This window comes from Pantherophis guttatus, chromosome 7 (assembly GCF_059756535.1).
Source record: "Pantherophis guttatus breed Tessera chromosome 7, ASM5975653v1, whole genome shotgun sequence".
NCBI classification, from domain to species: Eukaryota; Metazoa; Chordata; class Lepidosauria; order Squamata; family Colubridae; genus Pantherophis; species Pantherophis guttatus.
This window is the reverse complement of record NC_142069.1, coordinates 43,030,129-43,056,507: the sequence shown is the minus strand read 5'-3', so window position 1 is coordinate 43,056,507 and position 26,379 is coordinate 43,030,129. Positions and strand designations below refer to the sequence as shown.

Here is a 26,379-nt window from a genome sequence, read left to right as displayed (position 1 = left end):
TTTTCATTCTGGCTTTTATGTTGCTGGTACAATATTTTTACTGAAAGTTTCATTATTAGCATCATGGAATGGCTTCTGAGTACACATAGACACACATACCCTACTATATGAAACAATGTGATAAATAATGAGCAATGTTTTATTTTGCTGTGCACTTAATATTTTGATGTTAAGGTAAAATGTGAAGTATTAAAATTATCTATTAGTTCAGGGATAGGAACTGAATTCTAGATGTCAGAAAAATATAGCAAAATTAGGAATTTGAATATTACTGAAATAATACCCCATGAAATATTTAACTCTTGCAATGAATAAAATGAACAAGTTTTTTGTTTGAACTGTAAAACCCCAATTTTCATAGTGAAATATTCAATAAAGTTTGTAGCTTTTTTTATTAAGAAAATAGCAGATTTCACTTACATAGGACTAAGCCCCTTTGAACCAAAGGGACTTTGAAGGTGCAATGTATTGCAATGAATGTTTACTAGTTCTATTAAATAAAGTCCTTAGTAGTCTAAGTAATTATGAAGAGAATTCTTTCATGGAAGCTGCTTGGGTTAGATTTTTAGCCCCCAAAGATGGCTAAAATTTTTCTAAATGTAATAATTTATTAAATAAATATGGCAAATACATACTATTGTACATGATAACTAAAATTAATTATGTATAGATATATTTTTTTTTAAAAAAATTGAACATTTATTTAAGGGCTATCAGTTTTAGGTGTTTTCCTGTAGTATCTGGTAATGAAAAGCCTATGTAATGATAGGGGAACTCCAATACTGCAAATCATTATTTATGGGGAAAAAAATACTACTGTAGTTAACTAACTAAACCCATCAGAGTTTACTTATTACAAAACTCTTTGAAAGAAATAGTTAAAATTAAAGATCAAAACAATTAACAATATTAACTAGAAGACAATGAAATTGGTTTGGCTGACTGTTTTAATTTCAACAGAACCAATCACTGTCATTGGATATATACTTGGTCAAACTATTTACGGAGAGTCCTCGACTTACAACAGTTTGTTTAGTGACCATTCAAATTTACAATGGCATTGAAAAAAGGAACTTAAGATTGTTTTTCAAACTTATGACCATTGCAGCATGCCATGGTCACATGATCAAGATTCAAATGCAGCTGACTCATATTTGTGACAGTTGCAATGCCCGGGGTCATGTTATCATCTTTTTCAACCTTCTGACAAACAAGATGAATGAGGAAGCCAGATTCACTTAATAACCATGCTACTAACTTAACAACTGCAGTGATTCATTTAACAACTGTGACAAGAAAGGCCGTAAAATGGGCCAAAACTCACTTAACAGCGCTCTCACTTAGCCACAGAAATTTGGGTTCAATTGAGGTCCTACCTTGAGGACTACAATATTAACATATAGAAATTCTGAGATTACAAATTGAAATGCAAAATAGAGTATACTGGCAATAAGGGAGGACTCTAGTAAGGCTGCTGTTCTGGGTTATAACAGTTAACAGTTAACTGATTTGTATTCCTGTGAATTCTGTTAATTCATGTTGGTCTGATTTTAATCAGAATATTTACAGATTGTACTAATAAATAGTTGTAATAGTTAAATCCTGGTGTCGAGCCCCGGATGGGTCTCGCCATTGTTGGGGAGGAAGATGAGAAGGGGCTGAGCGGCTGTAAACTCCAGTGACGTGCTTCCAGCTGTTTGGAGGGACCTTGCCGCTCAAGCACAAAAGAAACTAACGCTTTCATCGGAGCTCGGTGGAGCATAAAGCTTGCGAATGGTGCCTCCTTGTGACATAACAGGAAGCGCGCCCTATCATCAAGCAAGCTAGTGGGAAGGGGTGTGTGGTGTTAACTGTTTGATTGCCAAATGGTAAATTGCTTGTTACTAAGTGTATAAAGAGCGCTACACAGCGGCTGCGTGTAGCACTAACTTTAAACGTCGATGCCGGCTTGTGCCTTACTCCTGCCTGTGTTGCTGTGCTTAACCTGATTAAAGACGCTGCAAACCGCTTCGTTTCCTTCTGGTTGTTGTTTGCTTCCAGAGCGGTTGGGTGGACAAGCCGAGAAAAAGTTAGCGCTCTCCTCAATCACCATCCCAACCACCTTTTCTAGCGGTGTTTTGTGTGTTGGAGGAGTTTTGTTATGGCTGAGGGGACGGCGCCAGGAGCCTTGGAGTTGGAGGTACCTCTAGAGGCAGGTGTGGAGGAGATGCTCGTGGAAGCGGAGGAGCTGCAAACCGCACCCTCTGAACAGCCGGTGGTCAGACCCAAACTGCGCCAGCTACGTGAGGAGGATTGTTGTGGGCCGGCTGGTACGCAGAGTCAGGGGTTTGAGCATTCTGGACAGGCTTCCGGTGGAGACTGGTGGCCCAGCTCCACCCACACTGGTTCTAAACTGCCAACTCCTCCCCTGTTGGATCCGTCTTTCAGGGGCTGGAGGGAAAGGCGCTGGACAGATGACGAGGAAGCCGATTGGGCATTTGCAGCCAGTGGCTGATCCTAGTCGTCCATGGGAGGAGGTTGCGATGGACTTTATAGTGGACCTCCCTTCTAGCAATGGATATACCATCATCTGGACGGTAGTGGACCTATTTTCGAAGCAAGCGTCCTTCATACCCTGTCGAGGTTTACCGTCTGCTCGACGGTTGACAGACATGTTCATCCAATATATTTACTGTCTTCATGGAGTTCCAAAGCGAATTATATCAGATCGGGGTGTCCAGTTCACTGCTCAATTCTGGAGATCTTTCATCCACCGGATAGGATCTACCCAGGGATTAAGTTCAGCCTTCCATCCCAGTACTAACGGGGCCGTAGAACGGGCTAATGCCGCAGTGGAACGTTATCTCCGTTGTTATGTTTCTTACCAACAAACTGACTGGTCTGCTTTGATCCCGTTTGCTGAAGTCGCATACAATAACATCAGCCATCGTAGTATGGGCTTTTCTCCTTTCCAAATCATCTACGGGAGAGAATTCCCTGCCATACCTGAAGTAGAACCTCCAGCTACAGATGTAGCTACGCCTTCCGGCTGGGCAGACAAAATCCGACAAACGTGGCCAGAGGTTAAGGCTGCTCTACAAAAAGCAGCGAGTGAATACAAACTGTATATTGATAAAAAAAAGAGCAGATCCAAAACCGTTTTCAGTGGGGGATCAAGTTTATTTATCAACCAAATATTTAAAACTACGGTTGCCTAGTAAGAAATTAGGACCCAAATATATAGGTCCTTTCCCTATAACACGCATGATCAACCCCGTCACTGTAGTGCTCAAATTACCTTCACTGTTAGGAAAAGTACACCCTGTTTTTCATAGCAGCCTCCTAAAGCCCGTCAGTGGGGATAGCTACGACTCAGCCTGACCCACCAGGACTGAGCCATACCGACCAGTATGAGATAGATAAAGTGTTAGATTCCTGACTACACAGGGGCAGGCTGAAGTACTTAGTACGTTGGAAAGGTTATCTGTTAGCACAAGCATCTTGGGTGGCAGCTCCAGATGTCCATGCTGACCGGTTAATCCGTTGGTATCATCGCCAACATCCAGATAAACTGGGACCCAGTGGGTAGAGTATCTTCCGTAACTAATGTCTCTGTTTTACCCCCTGCAGGTGGACTCCTGGTAGAGGGGAGCCGCCTGTCGAGCTCTGGATGGCTCTCGCCATTGTTGGGGAGGAAGATGAGAAGGGGCCGAGCGGCTGTAAACTCCAGTGACGTGCTCTCAGCTGTTTGGAGGGACCTTGCCGCTCAAGCACAAAAGAAACTAACGCTTTCATCGGAGCTCGGTGGAGCATAAAGCTTGCGAATGGCGCCTCCTTGTGACATAACAGGAAGCGCGCCCTATCATCAAGCAAGCTAGTGGGAAGGGGTGTGTGGTGTTAACTGTTTGATTGCCAAATGGTAAATTGCTTGTTACTAAGTGTATAAAGAGCGCTACACAGCGGCTGCGTGTAGCACTAACTTTAAACGTCGATGCCGGCTTGTGCCTTACTCCTGCCTGTGTTGCTGTGCTTAACCTGATTAAAGACGCTGCAAACCGCTTCGTTTCCTTCTGGTTGTTGTTTGCTTCCAGAGCGGTTGGGTGGACAAGGCAAGACCTGGTCTAAGACCACAGTAACATTTTATTTATTTTTTTATTCTATCAGAAAGTAGTTACAAGTCTATGTATCTGTGCATTATTTCCACCTCTACTTACAGTATATTTGAGCCTTGATATCTCGTTCAGTTTATTAGAAATTTCTCTAAGGTCTTAACTTTATCCAGATTGACCTACTCCTTAAAGAATTTGCTTAATGGACATAGCATACTCCAAAAATGGTGCTAGGTATGCCTGATTCATCCTATAACTATCGAGTGCTATATACCACTTTATTTTATCCTTCATGATAGTACATAAATGGTTGTTTGGGTTTTTTACAGACAAAGAGTTGCTATAAAATAATCCAGAAGGCAGAGGCAATAGCCAAAGTTATGAGGACAAGTTATGATTTCTGTATCATATTATTGAATGTTAATCAATAATGCCTGATCAATGTAACAGTGCACTAAAATCATAAAAAATTAAAGGTATTTGTAGATATGTATTACAACATCTCACCTGCAATATATATGAAGTATTTGGATCCGAAACAGTGGATTCATTTTGTATTGTATTTTGTTGTGTGATTGCATCTTCTCTTTTCCGTTCTTTTTGTCCTGCTTCATCATCATCATATTCATCCAAGCTCTAAAACAAAACAAATCAATGTTTTCCAATTTGCACATTAAATCTGAAGTACCACATTCAGCAGACTTTGGCTATTGCAAGATTTATATGGTCTGTTGGGTGTTAACAGACACCATTTGCCCCCCTTAAGCTGTGTATAATGAATGAATGTATTGGTTAAAGATTGCCAATTATTTGCTTGGTTAAATGCAATATAATATTTCAAAGGAAAAATGTATATAGATATGTGATCTAGATTCAGTGTAAGAAAAGTTCTGAACATATGTTTTAAAAGGAAGGAATTGTTCAAGAGCAGACATTATAGAACCTTTTAATTAAAACTTTGATTGTTAATTTTAAAAATCGTAATACCAATCAAAAAAAAAAAGATCAGAGGAACAGCGAAAATCTCAAACTAATAATTAAGTCTTCATACTGGTATTCTGGTTGGATTGTGAAGACATCTAATGCAGTCTTTCTTAAGCTGATAACCTTCATTGTTTATTAAATTTAAGTTATCAAAATTACATAGACTACATTAAGTTATTAAATTTAAACTGCTAACTCCAACTCCCATCATTTTCACAATAGGATGCACGTTTCTGTCCAACATGCATGAAAAGCACCAGTATAATTGTAATTCTTTTTACATAATGCTGTACCAATAAAATTATAACAAGTATTAAAAATAGATTAAAAGGACATTGAAACTGACCTATGGTTTTAAAACAGTATTTCTGTAATAGCAAAAGTACTTTAAGAACTATTTGCTTGCTGATCTGCTGGATGTTACTTGCTCCTAACTCCCTGCTGCCAAAGACACACCACTGACAACTATAGATAAAGTGACAAGGATTTAATTTAATAGAGGAATAACCATAGGTAACTTCAGCTGTCAATCAATTTTTTGGCCAAGACAGATGAAATGGAAAACATTCTATCACATGTGTATGTCTTGACCTTTGAGTGCAATATTAATCTGAGATTTCTTTAAAGTGGCGTATCTTTTTTATTTTGCCATTTCTAACAATAGCCTATAGGTAAGTAATGTGCATTTTTTTAAAAATGTCTTGAATTGGTGCTGGGTGCCACCAAGACTTGAAATACAACACCAACACCTATAAGTAATTAATCTCTAAATGATGTGCTGCTGTCTACTAAAAGAGAAAAGAATAATTGACATGACTTAATCTTTATAAGCTACAAGCATTACCCATCATAAATGATCAGCTGCTTGGTTTACCAATATGTCCACAGGTGAGAAATCTATGATTTGAGAACTTTAGAATAGTTAAATATAGCTTAAGTCCCATCTAAAGAAGCAGTTAATTTAACACTGAAAGCAGAATTATTTACTGCTTCCGAGTTGTTAAAAAAATAAGACAATGAAGGAGATTGGTTACAGCTTGTTAACCTCATGGGAAACATGGGTATTTCGTGTAAATCAAGTCATGGCATTTCAGAATTCTTTTTTTTTTTTTTTTTTTTAAATTTTTTAAATTTTTTATTAATTTAAGAAACCACATAATACATTTATAAATGCAAGTAAAACAATTTACAACAAACATCATCTTTATAACATCTACCTATAATATCTGAATTGTTACAATATCAATATCCTATATTCTTCAATATACAATATTTCTCTCACCTTATATAATGATATTATTTTATTGATATCTCGTGTCTCTTTCTTAAATTTCATTTGATTTAAAACTTTATTTTACTCTATTGATATCTTTCCTTTTATTCAATTTTTCTTTCTTTCTTCTTCTCTTCTTTTTTCATTTCCCTCTAACCATTTATACCATTTTTGCCAGACCAGATAATATTCAGATTCTTCTTTTCCTTGGATCTCCTTGGTAAGTTTATCCATCTCAGCGCATTCCATAATTTTGGATATTAATTTCTCTTGAGTCGGGACCTCTTCTTGTTTCCAATTTTGTGCGTATATAATTCTTGCTGCAGTCAAAATGTGTGTTATTAAATATATTATTTCTTTTTCATATTTGCTTGTAGGTATTCCTAATAAATAAGTTTCTGGCTTTAATGGCACCTTTTGAGATATTATTTGTTCCAGTTGCATTTTTATATTGTTCCAGAATTTTTTAGCTTTGGGACATGACCACCATATATGATAATATGTCCCTTTATGCGCTTTACATTTCCAACAGAGTGGAGATGTGCCGGGAAACATTTTAGAAATTCGCGCCGGTGGTAGATGCCACCTATAGAACAATTTATAAGCATTTTCTTTGTATGGTACAGATAATGTTAATTTATTAATATTTTTCCACAAATTTTCCCACTTGTTTAATTCTATTGCATACCCAAAATTTGTCGCCCATGTGATCATATTCTCTTTAACTACTTCCTCTGCTAGTTTATATTCCAATAGAAAATTATAAATTTTGGTTATTAATTTCTCATTGGGGCCTAATAAAATTTTATCCAACTGATTTGGTTCCATTTGAATTCCAGTTTTTTCCATATCAGATTTATATCTGGATTTTAATTGCAAATATGACCACCACTCTATTTCCACATTTTGCATTCTCAATTCTTCTCTTGTTTTTAGTTTTCCTTCTTCATTTAAGATGTCCTTATATGTTTTTAATTTATTTGTATCTATTGTATTTGGATAAATATGTGCTTCCATTATGGAAGTCCACGTAGGAATCCTATCATAGTGATATTTTCTGATTTCATTCCATATTTTAAGCAAATTATCTCTTACAATATGTTTGCGAAATTGTTCTTGTTTTGTAATTTTCTCTCCCCAAAGATATGCATGCCAACCTCTTGTTAAGTCAAAACCTTCCAATATTAATGTTCTTATGTTTTTGAGTTCGATCCAATCTTTTATTCATATTAACGCTGAGGCTTTGTAATAACTCTGCCAATCAGGGAGTCCCATTCCCCCCCTCTCTCTTTTGTCTTGTAGATGTTTTAATTTGATTCTTGCTTTTTTTCCCTGCCAAATAAATTTTAATATCATTCTGTCTAAATCTTTAAAATATGTTCTTCCTGGGTTTACTGGTATTACCCTAAATAAGTATAACACTCTTGGCAGAATATTCATTTTAATGGTAGCAATTTTGCCTAAAAGAGACAATTGGAGTTTTGCCCATTTTTCCAAATCCTTTTCTATTTGTTTAGCCAATTTAATATAATTGTCTTCCTTCAAAGTTGATATTTTGTTTGTAATCCATATTCCTAAGTATTTAACTTTCTTTGCTATTTGTATCCCTAATATATTTTCCAATTCTTCTTTTTGATACTTGTTAAGATTCTTTGTTATAATTTTAGTTTTTTGTTTATTAATTTTCAATCCCGCTACTTCTCCATATTGTTGTACTTTTATCATTAATTTTGGTCCAGATTGTATGGGTTTATCTAAAATGAATACTATATCATCTGCAAAGGCTTGCAGTTTATATTCTTGATTTTTTATTTTTAGTCCAGTTATTTCTGTATCTTTCCTGATTTCTTCTAGTAATATTTCCAATGTTAATATAAACAATATAGGAGATAATGGGCATCCTTGTCTCACTCCTTTCTTTATATCAAATTGTTCAGTTGTATCTCCATTAATTTGTATTTTTGCTGTTTGGGTGTTGTATATCTTTTTAATCATTTTTATAAATCTTTCTCCAAATTTCATTTTTTCTAATTGTGCTAATAGAAATGTCCAGTTGAGATTATCAAACGCTTTTTGCGCATCTAGGAAAATTAGAGCTAACTGGTTTTCCGATCTTTGCTCATAGAATTCCAGAGTGTCAATAATTGTTCTTGTATTGTTATGAATTTGTCTTCCAGGAATAAAACCATTTTGATCAGGATGTATATAGTATTTGACTAGGTTTTTCAATCTCTGTGTTATAATTGATGTGAATAGTTTATAATCTACATTGAGAAGAGAAATTGGTCTATAATTTTTAATTTCCGTGGGATCCGAATCTTGTTTTGGTATTAATGTGATTATTGTTTCATTCCATGACTTCGGAATTTCAGCTTCCATTAATGCATCATTGAAAACTTGTATTAATATATCATCTAATGGTTGTTGGAATGTCTTATAAAACTCTGCCGGTATACCGTCTGTTCCCGGTGTCTTGTTATTTTTTTGTTTCTTTCTCGCTTCTATTAATTCTAACATTGAGATTGGTCTGTTCAATAATTCTATATGTTCTTCTTCTAATTCTTGAATCTTTATTTTATTTAAATATTCTATGATATTTTCTTCTCTAATCTCTTCCTTTGCGTATAAGTTTTTGAAAAATTCCTTTGCAATTCGTTTTTTGTCTTCAATATTCTGGTATAAACAACCATCTACATCTTTTAACTGTATTATAATATTCCTCTGTTTTTCTATTTTCAATTTATATGCTAGCCACCGTCCAGTTTTGTTTGCATGTTCAAATTGGTTTTGTTTAGCGATTTTTATTTTTCTTGCTATTTCTGTTGTTGTGATCAAATTTAATTTATGCCTTGTTAAATTTATTTTCTCCTTAATTTCTTGATTATATGGCTGTTTCTGTAGATCTAATTCATATTGATGTAATATTGTCTGTAAATTTTGTTTTATTTGTTGTTTGTTTTTATTTTTTTGTGCAGTATAGGCAATTGTTAAGCCTCTGATATATGCCTTGGTTGTGTCCCATAGATTTTGTAGACTGGTGTGCTCTTTCACATTAATTTGTAGAAATATTTTCAATTCTTTTTGGATCATATCCACATATTGTTTGTCATTTATAATATCTCTATCCATCATCCACCTTTTATGCTTTTGGTGTCCCTTCCATGTTATTTCAATGGGGCTATGATCAGCCCATGTGTTTGTTGTAATTTCTATTTGTTTAATGTCTGCTATAAGCTCTGCTGTCATCCAAGCCATGTCAATTCTGGACCACGATTGATGTGGATTTGAATAGAATGTGTATTGTTGTTTATCATAATTGAGTTCCCTCCAAGCATCTTGTAATTGAAATTCTTCTACTATATCATAAAATGTTTCTGGAAGTGTTTTTTTCCTGGATTTATTATGTTTACAACTCCTATAGTCCTTCTCTAAGTTTACAATTGCATTAAAATCTCCAATTATGCATATGTTTTGGTATTCCAATTCCTTAATTTTGTTGTGCATCTTTTTAAAATAATCAATTTGGGTTCCATTTGGTGCATAAAGTGATACTAGTAATATCTTCTTCTTTTCTGTTTCAATTTCAACCATCAGCATCCTACCCTCCTCATCTGCAAATAATTGCTTTGATTGTATATGATTCCGGATGTACATTGCTATACCTCTCTTTTTTTGTTCTGTTAGTGCCGTATAAAGTTTTCCTAATCTTTGGTTCTCTAATAAACTGCGTTGTTGTTTTTTAATATGAACTTCTTGTAATGTTATAATATCTATCTTCAATTTTTGTAAATTTTTAAAAGTACGTGATCTCTTTGATGGAATGTTTAGTCCATTTATGTTAATCGATATCAATTTTAAATCTTTCTCCATTTCAAATTTCTATTTTCTTGATGTTCTTATTTTCCTAGTGTCTTTTTTTTCCTGTAATTTGTATTTTATCCCTTGCTCCTTCTCTTTCCATTCTTTCTTTCTCCCCTCTTTTTCTTTCTTCTTGCTGTATTTTTCTCGATTTGTTCTCCTGATTTGCAATTTCTTGCTGTGGTTCAGATTCTTGTTCTTCCTCAGGAAAAAAGTTGCTATCAAAAAATTGCTGTGCTTTCTCTAGTGTATCAAGTTTATATTTTTTATCTTGCCATGAAACAAGCAGTCCCTCTGGCGTTAACCACCGGAACATTATTTTATGTTTGTGTAATTCTGTTGTCAGAAAGTTATAATTTTTCCTTGTTTCTCTTATTCTTCTTGGTATTTGTTTTAATGTAATTATTTCTTTTCCCTTATATATAATTGGTTTTTCTCTCATTTTTTTGTATATTTCCTCTTTCACCAACTTCCTTACAAATCTAATATGAACCTCTTTTGGTAACCTGTTTCTTCGGGCGTAATTTGTGAATACTCTATAAATTTCATCAATTTCCTTATTAATTTCTTCTTTATTCTTTAACGTTGCTTCAGCCAGAATTCCCACCATTACATCTCTCAAATCTTCCTCTCTGTTTTCCACTATATTTTGAAATCTTAGGTAAAATAACGCCTTTTCCATTTCTAAAAATGAAATTGAATCTTCCAGTTCTTTGTTTATTATTGTTTGAGCACATTCTGACTCTTCTATCTTTTTTTCTACTTTGTCCATCTTATTTTCAATATTTTGGATCCTTTGTTCATTTTTAGCAATATTTTGTTGAATTTTCTCCATCTTATTATCCATTTTTTTAAGATTATCTTTAATTTCACCTATGTCTATTTTCAAATCCTCATGGTTTTTCCTACTTTCTTGATGATTATCAGCAATTGATTCCTGTGTTTTGTTCATACTCTCTTGTATCATTGATAATACTGAGTGAATGTTTTTGATGTTAATTGATTGAGGAGATTTCTCTTTTTCTGAAAGTAACATTGTGTCTATTGTTTTCTGTTGTGCTGATGACGTAATAGACATTGCTTGATTGGCTATTGCCTTTTTACCTGGTTTTGTCATTATTAATAAGCCAGTAGTTGTCGTCTTAATTTTCTAATTTAATAGTTCCCAAATTTTCACGCACTGTCTATAGTATATAGTAAGATTTTCCTTCTGATAATTACAGAAGCCAATATCACTTGTTTAGTTTTCAAATACAGTCAAATTTCAAACTATAATATCATTATATGAGGGATTAATTAAATTTAAATGAGGAGCAGGGATAAAATATGATATCTCAGCAAGTCATATTTCAGTTTTTAAACTAAATATTCTATTTAAATATATTATTAATTCTAATAAGTTCTATTAAATCTTTAGTTATATCTCTAATAAATTTTATCAATTTTAATAAATTTATTCTTATTTAAATCAATATATATCAATATTAATAATCAATTTTCAATTCATTCTTTTAACACCATATCAATTTTTAAATTAATATTAAATTGTGTCACATAAAAAACTATTAGAATAGAAAAACAAGATAAAACAGAAATAAGAAAAAACAGATATGCTATGTGTTATATTATTATATCTATTCAAAACTTATATATTCCAACTTTTCTTACTTATATTAGAAAGTATATATTTAACATTTAAGTTTAAGTAATCCTAAACCTTATGCTATTTGGGCTATAATATTATATACTATATTCTATATTAAAACATTAAGTATTACATAAATAAACAAATAAATAGATAAAAGTACTTAAAAGTATTTAAAATATTATTAAAATAATTCAATTAAAATAATTCAAATAAATTAAGTCTCTCAAACAATAAAATAAATTTCTTTCGTTATATTAGGTTCCAGAATATATTAAAAAATATATATTTAATATTTAAACTTAAGTAATCCTAAACCTTATACTATTTGGGCTATATTATTATATACTATATTCTATATTAAAACATTAAGTATTACATAAATAAACAAATAAATAAATAAATAAATAAAAGTACTTAAAAGTATTTAAAATATTATTAAAATAATTCAATTAAAATAATTCAAATAAATTAAGTCTCTCAAACAATAAAATAAATTTCTTTCGTTGTATTAGGTTCCAGAATTGAAGTCTTTGCAATCCTCACTTGGTTTTGTGTCTTTTCAGTCGTCTGGTTTGTTTCCAAAGTCCTTCAATTTGCCTTCTAAAAATATTTGAAACACCTCTTCCAGAGCCTCAATGTTTTTTATTTATTTGCAAGTTAATACTCTAATATAGTTACAGTATCTGTTCACTGAAGCTCTGCCACCGTTACAAAGTTTTTAAATCCCTCACAGTCACTCCCGAAACTAGATACTGTTTCTTCTTCGTCTCTTCTTTATTGTCTCCGCACTACCTTCTTTTTTTTTTTTAAATAAGTCCAACACTTGGATCTGTATTCCTTTCCCCAAATGAATAATCTTTGTCTATTTCCCAATTTCTGTCTGGTAAATTTATAACTATGTGTTTTATTTCCAATCCACACCTCTCCGTTGCACTTCCTCAAAATCGCCTCAGCTCCGTTGCCTGTCAGTTTCGCCCCCTCACACTTCAATTAGCCTCGTTAACTCACTCCGTTATATTTTCACTCCGTTTCTTCTTAAACTTCTGCTTTGCCGATCAGTTTCTCTTTTTAGTTATGTATCCGATGTTTTAAATATTTAAATGATTCAGAATAAGAGTAATTAGTTATTCTTATTGATGCTGTTTGCTCGATCCTCGCTTCCCTTTTTTAAAAGCAACCGTCAGCGTTCTGGCCAACCGACAAGAGGTTGGTTTTTTTCCGGGCTGAATTAAGGGACTTTCCTTGAACCTTCGGGGCAATTTTTGATACTCCCGAGGTCCTCAGGATTTTCCCTTTTATCTATTGACCTCTTCGTGGTCAATAGAGCTAAAAAATTCAGCTTTCAGACCGAAAATTGGGACCTAGGAACGGAGCGCTGTCCCCTCGGTTCCTATCACGCTGACGTCACCAACGTTTCTGATTCTGATACTTCTGTATGCTATGAAGTGTACACAAATTAAGGAACAAAATACTGCTACATAATGTAAGTTATTTAGGCTCTTACTTTTCCTTTTTTTTACATTATTTCTTTAGCAATGGAATATACAGATAGTCCTCAGCCTATGACCACAATTGAGCTCAAAATTTATGTAGCTGAGTGAGAAATTTGTTAAGTGAATTTTGCTCCATTTTACAACTTTTCTTGACACATTTGTGAAGTGAATCACTGTAACTGTTAAATTAGTAACATGGTTGTAAAGTGGAACTGGTTTCCCCATTGACTTTGCTTGTCAGAAGATTGCAAAAGGTGATCACATGATCCCGGGACACTGCAACCGTCATAAACATTAGTTGTTAAACATCCGAATGTAAATCACGTAACAATGGGGATGCTGCAATGGTCATAAGTGTGAAAAATGGTCATGTCACATTTTTCAGTGCCATTGTAACTTCAAATGGTCACTAAGTGAACTGTTGTAAGTCGAGGACTACCTGTAATAAAGTCCTTTCAATTGTCAGCAGGGTGGATAAAAATCAATGATTTTTTTTAAAAAAATCAAATTTTTTTTATTTAAATCGGATTTTTTTGATTTAAATCAGATTTTTTTAAATAAAATGCTTTTTGAGGAAAATATATTACCATCCAAAGGTTATTCCATCATGAAATAAAGATTAGTTTTTTAATTATGTAGAATAAGGCTGTATATGTTTAATTTTTTTGCTAAATAAATTCCATTAATCCATTCACAATATCATGCTCTTCCAGAGGTTTTTGTAAGATTATTGAACAGTTTCTCTGCCTACAAGATACTATCACAGATGCTTGGTTTACTTTTGAAGTTCTCAAAACTGAATTTGACTCAGCAGAGATCACCTGCCTCTTCTTCACAGCAAAAATGTTATTACATGAACAGAGTTGAGAAAAAGACCTTAATCCTATTTTTCTACAAACCTATGAATACAGAATCAACCCCTTCAGTGCTAAGTTTCAAGAAGTTCAGTGAACAGAATAGAAACAATATTTTTCTGATTGTTTGGGGTGGAATAGATCTGCACAAGATGTAAGTGAAACTAAGTGTGAGGAGGAAGGGGCAAGCAGACAAGCAGTACAAAATGAAAGTGAAACTTTCTGAGCACAATACTGCACAGCCACAGACAGACAAGTATTTGGATCTTTTTGTGTGTATGACCTGAGGTTTATCACATTCTTTCCTTGGAGGAAAAAACCTATAATGGCAGCAGGCCGTAAAAGAGACCCAGTTTGGCAATATTTGAATGAAGTTCCTTTACCTATCGGTAAGGCAGGCATGCGTGCAAACTGCAAACACTGCAACAAAGAAATGCAAGGCCTGGTGGCCCGAATGAAGCAACATCATGAGAAGTGCTGTGATGAAGATGACCAAAGAAACACATTTGAACAGGCAGGATCTTCAGGTTGGTAAACATTTTTATTGAATCATATTTCTAAAGACTGCCTTGAACTGTCATGTTTGAGCAAAATTATATTTCTTATTATTACTGCATGTTACTGTCATTTGGTACAGTTATGAAGAAAAGCAAATATTCCTTTTGGGGCAGTGCTGTGTACAATAAGCAGAAATTGTATAAACAAAAAAATAACAGCATTGACTTTTTTGTTTAGGGGAATTCATGGATTCTGGTAACTATCCACCTTCAAGATCACCATCCTCCTGTTCTACAGTTTCAGAGTTATCCATCCAGGATGGTGCTTCATTAGCATCATCATCATCAGACACCCACAGCCACATAGCACTATCACCTAAAAGAAAGAAAAAACCCTTCCCTCCTGGAACCATCATAGATAAGTTTGTGATAAAAACTAGCAGATTAGAAAAAGAGTTAATTGATGAAAAAATTGCCCAGTTTGTTTATGCAATGAACTCTTCTTTCCGTCTGACTGAGAACGCATATTTCATTAATATGGTTCAGTCACTGAGACCAGGATACAGTCCACCCAGCAGAGCAGATGTTGCAGGGAAACTGCTGGATAAAGTGTATGACAGAGAAATGGAGCAATGTGCAAGAGCTCTGGAGGGTAGAATTGTTAACCTAAGTATTGATGGGTGGAGTAATGTCCACAATGATCCTATTGTATGTGCTTGTATAACAACAGAAGAAGGGAAAGTCTTCCTTCCACAAACAATTGATACGTCAGGAAATGCACACACAGCAGAATACTTACAAGAAGTGGCAGTAAAAGCTATAACAACATGTGAACAAAAATTCAAATGTCTAGTACGCAGTTTGGTCACAGACAATGCTGCAAATGTATCCAAGATGAGAAGAAATTTAGAAGAGCAGGAAGGGAATACAAAGCTAATAACATATGGTTGCAGTGCTCATTTGCTGCACCTCTTAGCCAAAGACTTAAGTGTTCCAGAAATAAAGACTAATGTTGTTGAAATTGCTAAATACTTCCGTAACAATCATTTTGCTGCTGCAGCTCTGAAAAGGATGGGTGGAACCAAGCTAACGCTCCCACAAGATGTTAGATGGAACTCTGTAGTGGACTGTTTTGAGCAGTATATCAAGAACTGGCCTATTCCGATGACAGTTTGTGAAGAAAATCGAGATAAAATAGATGGCACTGTCACGGCCAAAATCCTCAACATTGGGCTTAAGAGAAATGTTGAACATATGCTGAGCATCCTGAAACCCATCTCTGAAGCTTTAAACAAAATACAGAAAAATATCTGTTTTATTGCTGATGCTGTTGAAATTTGGAAGGAACTGAGTGAACACTTAAAAACAAAACTACACGTGGACAGAATTAAATTACAAGCATTAAAAAAACGAATGGGGCAAGTACTGTCTCCAGCTCATTTTTTGGCAAATATTGTCAATATCCAGTATCAGGGTCAAAACTTAAGTGCTGAGGAAGAGGAGTTAGCTATGACATGGGTATCCAGCAATCATCCATCTGTAATGCCAACTATAATAAACTTCAAAGCTAAGGGGGAACCATTCAAGAAATGTATGTTTGCTGAAGATATTTTAAAGAAAGTCACACCAGTGAACTGGTGGAAGTCACTTAAGCACTTGGATTTAGAGACTGTTCAAGTAATGATTTCACTTTTAACAGCAGTAGCTTCTTCTGCAGGTGTTGAAAGAATATTCTCTTCCTTTGGACTCATTCATTCTAAATTGAGAAATTGTTTGGGATCCGATAAAGCAGGAAAGCTTGTTTTTCTTTTCCAGATTATGAACAAAGAAGATGAAGATGACGAGTGAGCTACAGAGGACAGTATTTAAGTTTTTCATGTGTAAACTGGGCTGACAGTCTAAGGTTCTTAAAATATATATATATTGTTTAGCCAAATGGTCGTTGCTTACCTGAACGACCCATTTATCCTCGCTGTGAAGACACTCCTCATACTGGGTAATGATCACTCCTATTTGCATGGCTGAGTGTCAATCAAATCCCTCTGGAGCCGGATCCTCCTCACTTCCTGCTCCTTCCTCAGACTTTTCACGAAGACACTTGGTCCAAGAGCATTAGGACTGTCATGAAGAACACCACCAGATAGCCGAACAGGAAGCAGACAGCTACAGAGGGAAAGAAAGCAGACCTCCACCAAGGCCAGACCCAGCGAAGATCAGGGAGGGACGGAGTGTCTTCACAGCGAGGATAAAAGGGTCGTTCAGGTAAGCAACGGCCATTTTCCTCCTCGCTGTTCAGACACTCCTCATACTGGGACATACCCAAGTTGAAGGAGAAAGGGAGGGAACTAAGCCGAAGACTGGCCTTGTGGAGAGATTACAGACTGTAAAACTCGTCTGCCAAAGGCAGCATCTGCAGAAGCAAACTTATCTAGCCTATAGTGACTCACGAAGGAAGAAAGGGAAGACCATGTGGCCGCCCGGCAAATATCATCTACTGATGCCTGGGTAGCCCAAGCCGCTGAAGTTGCAGCACTACGAGTAGAATGGGGCATTATACCACCCGGGACAGGGGCCTCCCTCAATTCATATGCCTTGGATATACAAGCTTTGAGCCACCTGCCAATCGTAGGTGAAGACACCTTCTGACCCAAAGAAGAGGGGAGGAAAGACACCAGCAGCGCCTCAGTCTTGCGAAAAGAGGCAGTCCTTTTAAGATATCTTCTCAGTGCTCGTCGCACGTCCAAAGTATGCCATCGCCGCTCAGCAGGATGACGCGGGTTCGGGCAGAAATTAGGCAAGACGAGTTCTTGGGCTCGATGAAAACGAGTGTTCACTTTAGGAACAAAGGCTGGGTCTAGGCGTAGAACAACCCGGTCAGGGTAGAAGACACAGAGGTCACTCCTCATGGACAAAGCTGCAATTTCGGATACTCTGCGAGCCGAAGTGATTGCCAACAAAAAGGCCATCTTTAAAGTCAGGTAGCGTAGGCTGGACGAAGCAATGGGTTCGAACGGTGGACCCGTCAAAGCCTGCAACACCAAGGTAAGGTCCCAAGTGGGGTAGCAGTGAATCGGCGGCGGCCGCAAGTTGGAGACCCCTTGGAGAAAGGAACGAATCCTGGGATCCTGAGATAACGGAACTCGAGCCTCTCCTGACAGGACGGTGGCCAGAGCCGCCACCTGTCGGCGTAAAGTCGCAGGAGCTAACCCCTTTGTGAACCCCGCATGCAGGAATCGCAGAATGTCCGGAACAGAAGCAGTTGTGAGGTCCATGTGATGATCTCCGCACCATCTCGTGAAGGCAGCCCATGAGGCGTTATAAATACGAATTGTTGATGGTCTTCGAGCTGCCTGAATAATGGAGATGACATCCTCAGACAAGTTGTCTTTGAAGAGCTTTATGCGCTCAAATGCCACACGGCTAATCGAAGCCATTCTGGATCTGGATGACGAATGGCCCCTTGAGTTAACACAAGCTTGTCGGGTGGAATCCTCCACGGTGGTTCGACTGACAGTGTCTTGAGGTCTGCGAACCACTCCCGACGAGGCCAATAAGGTGCTACTAGTAGAAGATTCGCCTGCTCTTGAATAACCTTTCGAATGACTTTGGAGAGGATTGGAAGGGGGGGAAAGGCATAGAGGAGCCCCCGGGGCCACGGACTCCGAAGAGCATCCAGACCCTCCACCTCTGGAGATGGGTAGCGGGAAAAGAATCTCGGCAGTTGGGCGTTGCGAACCGTCACAAACAGGTCCACCAAGGGCCGACCGAACCTCCTGGATAGTTCCTGGAACAGACCGGGGTCCAACCTCCACTCGGCGTGATCTATCTGGTCTCTGCTGAGCCAATCTGCTTCTCGATTTAAAGACCCCGAAATGTGTTCGGCTCTTATCGACGAAAGGTGGAGTTCCGCCCACGACAGAAGACGCTCTGCCTCCTGCATTAGCGTCCAGGAACGGGTCCCCCCTTGTTTGTTGATATGGGCCTTGGTGGCCACATTGTCCGTTAGAATCAGAAGGTCCTGGCGATATACGAGGTGTTTGAAATGTATCAGGGCGAGACGGACCGCTCTGAGCTCGAGCCAATTTATATTGTGAAGCATTTCCGTCGACGACCAGACACCTTGGGCTAACTGACTGTTGAGGTGCGCCCCCCAGCCTCGCAGACTTGCGTCCATGGTTAACACCATCCGAGCTGGTTCCAGGAAGGGGGAGCCCTTGTCGAGGGCCTGAGACAGCCACCACCTCAGGGAAAGGCGCACAGGAGCTGGGACTGTTACCTTGAGAAGGGACTCTGCTCGACCTTGTCTCTGGTAAGGGAGCAGGAACCATTGAAGGCGACGAAGATGGAAACGCGCCCACGGGACAATGTCTATGCATGATATTAATTTTCCCAGGAGCTGGGAGAGTGTCAGTAAGGTCACAGTCCTGTGTAGTAAGACTTGAGACACCAGTTTCCGTATGCTGATTTGTCTGTCTGGAGATAGGAAGACCACACACAGGCTCGAATCTATCGTTGCTCCGAGATGCAGAATACGAGACGTGGGAACCAGATGGCTTTTGGCAAGATTCAAAGTGAACCCGTGGTCTTGAAGGGTCTGAAGTACTAATTCCCGGTCGTGGGTCGCCTGCTCTGGAGAAGACGACAGGATCAAAATGTCGTCGAGGTAGCATGCCAGATGAACAGGAACCTCTCTGAGCGACGCCACTACTGCCGCTAGCAACTTTGTAAACGTCCTCGGAGCAGACGAAAGGCCAAATGGCATAGCCCGATATTGGAAGTGGTGGTCTCCAAACGCAAACCTGAGGTACTTTCTGTGCGACTGGTGAATAGGAACGTGCAGGTACACTTCCTTTAGATCTACAGATTGCATCAGATCCCCCCATCGGATGCAGCCAAGCAGAGACTTGAGGGAATGCATTTTGAACCGACGGTATACGATGTGATGATTGAGACGTCGTAGGTTCAATATGCCTCTCCAATCGCCCGAGCTCTTCGGAACCAGGAATAGCGTTGAATAAAAGCCGGTTCTGAGTTGGTCCAATGGAACTTGTTCTATGGCCTGAATCTGCAACAGATGGCCAATCTCGAGCGACAGCAGAGATCGCTTCTCCGGCTGAACCGGCCAAGGGCAGTGAACATAAAAATCCTGTGGCATTGTGGTGAATTCCAAACGTAATCCCTCGGTGACAGTTTGGACAATCCAGGCATCCGAGGTGGTAGCTGGCCACAGGTGAGAGAAGGCCTGGAGCTTGCCACCGATCGGAACCGGGAACGGTGAGTCACTTCCCACGCCTGGCGAAATGGCCAGCAGACTGCTTGAAGGGTCGTCTAAAGTTGGACTGTCGGCGACCACGGTCACGAAAGGACGTCCTGTCTGAAGTTGGCTGGTACTGGGACTGCGAGGGCCGGTAATAAGAGGCGCCACCGGCGCCTTGGTCCTGCCGAAAGGGCTGTCGGCTATACGGCACGTAGCGTCTGTCCTGGCAGCGAAAAGAAGTAGGCAACACCTTCTTGTTGTCCCTGTTCTCCACCAGTACGGGATCCAGGGATGATCCGAACAAGGCAGGGCCCCTGTAAGGAGCAGCAGTCAAGCGCCACTTGGACTTGGCGTCAGCTCTCCAATTACGGAGCCACAAGAGACGTCTTGAAGACACTGTCGACGCCAAAGCATGGGAAGCGAACTTAGCCGCGTCCAAAGATGCGTCAGCCGAATATTCAGCGGCTGCAATCAGTTTTGCTAGGTCTTGTTGCAATCGCGCGTCTTCAGGTGGAAGCCGTTCCTTCAATTGACGCAACCACACCAGCGATGCCCGATTAAAGAAGAAAGAAGAGGTTGCAGCCCGAATGGCCCAAGCCGCCGCTTGATGCGTCTTACGAAAACCCATCTCGGCCCGTTTGTCCTCAAACTTGAGGCCATCCCCCGGCTCACCTACCAGGATGGAAGAAGATGTAAGGCTAGCCACCGGATCATCAATCGTAGGTAACTGCAGGAGTGCATCCAGAGCCGGAGCCGAGGCATAAAGCTTTCGATCAAACGAATTCGGACCAGATAATGAAGCGGGGCGGTCCCAAGGCTTCTGGATGACCTGGCAGAAAAGGTCAGGGCACGGAACAAAATCCTCATCAGGTTGAGGCAGATTAAACAAATGACTGTTAGGGCCTGCTGGAACAGATGAAGAAGAACCCTGAAGAGGGATGGAATCCATGTTAGTTGCCGCTTTTGCTTTGCGAAGCAAAGAGCGAAACAAAGAAGGCTTAAACAGGCCTGGGAAAGCCGGCTTGTCCTGAATCTCCTCTTCATCCTCCGACATCTCAAAGTCCTCTAGGAAATCATCCTCCCGGGCTGATTCCGACACAGGACCATAGGGAACAGATTGGCGTTGTTGTTGATGTACACTAGGAGGATGCAGATGAAAAGCAGGCGCAGGAGGACAAACTGGGACAGGAAGCCTCCCTGTCCTCCATGAAATCAACTGACAGTAGCCCCAACAATAATTAGCAATGAATTGTAAAAATACAGTTATCTATTTCTAAATATAACGAATTAATTAATATTAATTTTTTTTTAATAAACTGATTCCAACAACTTTTTACAAGAAAAAGGGGGCTTCAGATATAACGAGGCAACAGCCAAACTATCAAATTCTTTATATATATATATATATATATATATAAATATATATATATATATATAAACCAAATTTAAAGAATTTGTACTTCCCTTGAAATCCTCAGGCACACCTCTGCAGACAGTTGAAAGGCGCAGGTATCAGCAGGACAGCGTCCAAACCTGCAAGCCACCTAGCGACCCTGGAAACCAAAGCCCAGGTCGCTGTGCCCCGGGAGCAGCTCAGAGAAGCGGCGATGGTCTGGCCCAAAATGGCGGCCCGCGAGGAGAGTTCCAACGAGTCCTAAGCCAGGCGAAACAAAGTGCCTACAGCCGGACTGAAGCTGCAACAAAGGGGGCAGTCACAAACGGTCCAAAACGGCTAATGAGTATGCCAGCCGGCAGGGACTCAAGCCACTAGGTTGGATGGCCGCTAAATCGTTCTATAGCCTCGCGCAGTGACTGGAGGCAAATGGCGGCCAAAATAACAGAAAAAATAAAGCGCCAGCCAAGCCAAGCCGCTAACGGCGGCCGGAGCACCGAACCAGCGAAATGCACTTGAAGCTTCACCCAGGTGAAGGCAGTTAAAGTGCAGCACTTTCACAACAAAAAGAAATTATATTGAGCCAAATTACAAAGGAAAAAAGGTAGAATTACGAGTCAAATTTAAAGGAGTAACAGACACTCAATGCACTTGCAATGGCTGAGTGAAAAAGTCTGAGGAAGGAGCAGGAAGTGAGGAGGATCCGGCTCCAGAGGGATTTGATTGACACTCAGCCATGCAAATAGGAGTGATCATTACCCAGTATGAGGAGTGTCTGAACAGCGAGGAGGAAAATTAGTTAACAAACATGGATGTTTGTTTAAGCAAATAACATATGCTGTAATGTTATTGTTTCAGTTGAATAAATCTATTTAAATTGTTATTATTAAGGTAATGATTATTTTTCTCCTTCCTAAGTACAACAGAAAAGTTGTCCAAATATGAATGATTAACCTATTAAACTGGGGATAAAAAAACTAATATGAAAAGTTGTTATTCTAAAAATCTTCATCTACTTGCATATTAAAGTTATACCAGCAAGAATTAGTCTTTATGTAAAAAACTATGATTTAAATCAAGCCTTACTGACTAGTGATTTTTTCCTAGAAAGTTAATGATTTTAAAAGGGCAATAAAAAAGTCAAACTCCATAATTAGGAAGGCTAGTACTGAGGGACCGGGAATATGCGCCATCACTTTGGGCAACACCTGTTCATCATGGCATTGGTGTTTGTATCTTTTTTTTCTTTTCTATTTTTCTTTTACCTTTTCTTTTAGCTCTCTCTTTGATTTTTCCAATCCTTGTCTTCCTTATTCTATACAAGGGGCCCGTTTTCCAGGCTTCAATTGTTTTTATGGCTATTTTTCCCGTTTGGCCAATAATCAAGGCAGCTGCAAAATTAAATGTATGGCCTTATTCACTGCAATGTGAGACTACCAATGAATCCAGGTCTCATCTAACTGCTCACTCATACTCTCGCAATCTGGTGTTTAGCCTCCTCCCCATCTGTCCCACATAATGGCAGGGATACTCTATGCAGGGAATCCAGTAAATTATATTTGAAGTTTCTCCCACCACCAAAAGGTCTTTGTAGTGCATGATTTGTCTTCATACAGTAGAAAGAAGATGGCCGTATACTTGAATATACTTAAATTTCTGAAATTAGCTAATTATCTTGCAAAAGAAGCAAACAACATTTGGCTATGGTTTCTGATATTAGATAAAAGACTGATCTAAATTAGAAATATATGAATTACAGGGAAAGAGACTGTTAGGTTTAATCAATACCAGGTGATCACTAAGCTGCTTTATCCCAGAGAAGAAATAAATGCAATTTTAAATACAAGCATTCATACTGGTTGACTTTGCTTAATAACTGCCTTGTTTAGCAACTGTTGAAGTTACAATGGTGCAGAAAAATAACTTTATAACCAGTTCTCACACTTATGACCATCACAGCCTCCTTGTTAAATGATCAATATTAGGGAGCTTCACAACAGTGAAGTATTTACAACTGTTGCAGCACCTTGTGGTCATCCAAGCATCATTTTCACACTTCACAACCAATTCTGAACAAGCAGAATTTATGGAGAAACTGGCAGAAAATTCATGGTCATGTGATGTTTTGCTTAATGATCAATGTTAGCTCGCCTAATGACCAAATGACAAGTGATATCATAAGTCCATTGGAATCATGTGATGTTTTGCTTAGCAACTGCATTACTTACTGATGAAATTGCCAATTCCAATTGTGATTACTGTATGTGGACTAACTATATGCTATGTGTGCCCCAAATCAGTGCACAGGTAGCAATGTAGTCCAAGATCTCTGTCACATGCCAATTCCAGATTGCAGCCAAGCCTCCAGCCAAACTGTCCTCTAGATCCTTAGAGAAAACCTGACGTTTCCTCTGGAATCCAACTGAGTTATCTGTGACTCCTCTTGGATTTGAGGCTCCTCATTAAAAAGCCTGTGGCAGTTGTGGCCAGCAAGTATTTTGCACAACTCGATCTAGTGTACAAATTGTGCTCATTCCTGGTCCAGAAATCAACACTCACAGTCATTCAAGCTTTAGTCATGTCTTGACTGGACTATAATGCTGTCAAAGACTATCTGGAAATTCCAGTTAATTTAGAATGTAGTGGCATATAGTTAAGGATGCATCTCAGGAAATTTGTCCAGGTAATACTTTGTGTGCTGCACTAGCTCTCCAGAAGGATATCTATTCAGAGCCAGGATAAATTATGTCATAATTTGTCAATAAATCAGAATTGATTCATCTAGATAGAATGTAAACAATGATTTACAATAACTGGAGTCATACATCATTCTAAGCCACAGCTAAACCACTAGACCAGTGATGGCTAACCTTTTTGCCATCACGTGCCAGGAGAGGGAGGGCAGGGGAGGTTCGCGCACATGAGTGCCCACACCCATAATTCTATGCGCCCTGCCCCCTCCCCCCCCCGCTCCTGGCACGCGATGGCCCAGTAGGCCCATTTCTCTTTCTTACCTGGCTCCAGATCCTCTCTGTGTATCTGCGGAGGGTGAAAACAGCCTTTCCCACTCCCTCGGAGGCTCTCCAGAGTCCTGAAAGGGCCCATTTCCCAACTTCTGGTGAGACAGGAAGTGACGTTTTTTGCTGTCCCCAGCCTCCAGAGCCTCTCTAGAACGGGACTTCCCCCCCCCACACCCATCCCAGGCCCTCCGGAGGCAGGAAACAGCCTGTTTCCCTACTTCTGGTGGGCCCAGAAGGCCCGAAAATCAGCTGTCCAGTGCGCACATGAACGCCAGAGCTGAGCTGGCGTGCCCACTGATATGGCTACGCGTGCCACCTGTGGAACACGTGCCATAGGTTCGCCATCACGGCACTAGACCATAGTTAAGATCTATGCCTGTTACTCTAATCACGTTGAATAAAGGATGTGAATTAAACATCTAAAATAAAAGCCAGACTTCAAAGCATGGAGAAATTTGAGCATACAGAATTTTGCTTTACTTATAGTTATTTTGAAAATCACAAGTTGCTTTGTTTTTCTTTTAAAAAAAGATACTTCCAAGAACTTTATATATTTTCCAATTTGACAGGTAAGAAACGTGAGAGAGAAAAAGAGAGAGAAAGCTAGGTGTAATAGGGTCAGTTTTGTTTCCCTAATATTGTGGTGTCTTCAAGTCCTGTACTTTGTTTCCATATCAGCAAACAGAAGCATATATGACAGCTTATTTGAGGGAAACTAAACTATAAGTCAGAAACCTTTTTTAGGAAATGGGTTGCACAGTATTGGACATGCTGAAAGAAATAAACATTAAAGTAAAAATATAACTGAAGCTTTACAAGATTTCATGAAAAAACATATACCCTTCAAATTTTTAATAATTTTAAATAATTGTTAAAACTGATTTTAAAAATTCAGATTCATCCAGGATTGTTGCAGGTACAGTGCTGATTCCCATGCTAAACTCATTCCTAAACTGGTTTTGATCAGCAAGCTCTTCTCAAATTATTTCAAGTTGTTTACTTTTGCTAAGAGCTACTACTAATAGGTATTCCTGTGAATTTTTGTTTATATTAAAGAATTATAAAAAATAAAATTGATTCAACTTGTTTTTATTCCACATGTACAGATTTTTCAGCTGCTCTTTCTCCAAACAATACTAAGTGGTCAAAGTTACATTTCTGGCTTTATACTGGGTTTCTTGACTGCAATAAATGTTCTAGTACTACATTTTTGATTTGAATCAAACTGATGACATCTGATGGAAAACATTAGCAAAACTATGATACCAAGGAGCATAAAGAACCAAATTTCCTACTATTGCTTTTTAATCAGTTACTTTTCATTTTCCTTTCCTACATATTTTTTATGAGATATTTCTGGCTGATCTCCAGGATAAAAGAGCTTGAGTCTTAATGTAGCTTACTAAAAGATTATCATTTACATTGCTGTCTGTATATTAAAAGATAAGACAAATTCAATATCTGCTGTCTTCATGGACACAAACATATAGGGATTTTTTTTTTTTTTGTAACAGCAACACTGAAATGGTTTTCTATTGATTTCTTCCTCCCCCAGTTTCCAGTGTTAAAAGGCTTCAAGCTTACAGCCTTGTTATTTTCTGTAGGTTTCTCATCCAAGCACTAACCAGGCCTAACGTTAGCCAGCTTAATTTCTGAACACAGATAAAGTTGGCAAGTTATTGCTACCTGGTCTCTGGTATAATATAGCTAAATTTCAAGGGATTAACTCATTTCTATATACTGCCGACAAAACAATATGAATTTAACTATTGAGTCCAAGGTTCAATACTACTTTACAGCACCCACACCTCTGCAAATAAACATAGTTAATGCAAAACAGTTTTAGAACTGTCACTGTGGTTCTGCAATAATCAAGCACAGTCACATATTCCATAATAGTAAATGCAATCAATTTTTTCTGTCCAGAGTGCTTAAATTTTTCAAATGTATGGAATATACTGAAATAATTTCTCTTAGAAGAAAGACAGCTGAACCAGCATCTGAGGGTAAAAAG

At 38.3% G+C, this 26,379-nt stretch overlaps 1 protein-coding gene across 3 annotated transcripts in view; it reads right to left on the bottom strand.

Annotated features, from left to right (window-relative positions):
* PAWR (pro-apoptotic WT1 regulator) overlaps positions 1-26,379 on the bottom strand; it is a 70,191-nt gene that overhangs the window by 22,534 nt on the left and 21,278 nt on the right. For all 3 annotated transcript variants that reach the window (XM_034403328.3, XM_087874075.1, XM_087874074.1), the window contains exon 3: positions 4,596-4,724. In XM_034403328.3, coding sequence (XP_034259219.1) covers positions 4,596-4,724 — 129 coding nt within the window. The remainder of the gene's footprint in view (positions 1-4,595; positions 4,725-26,379) is intronic.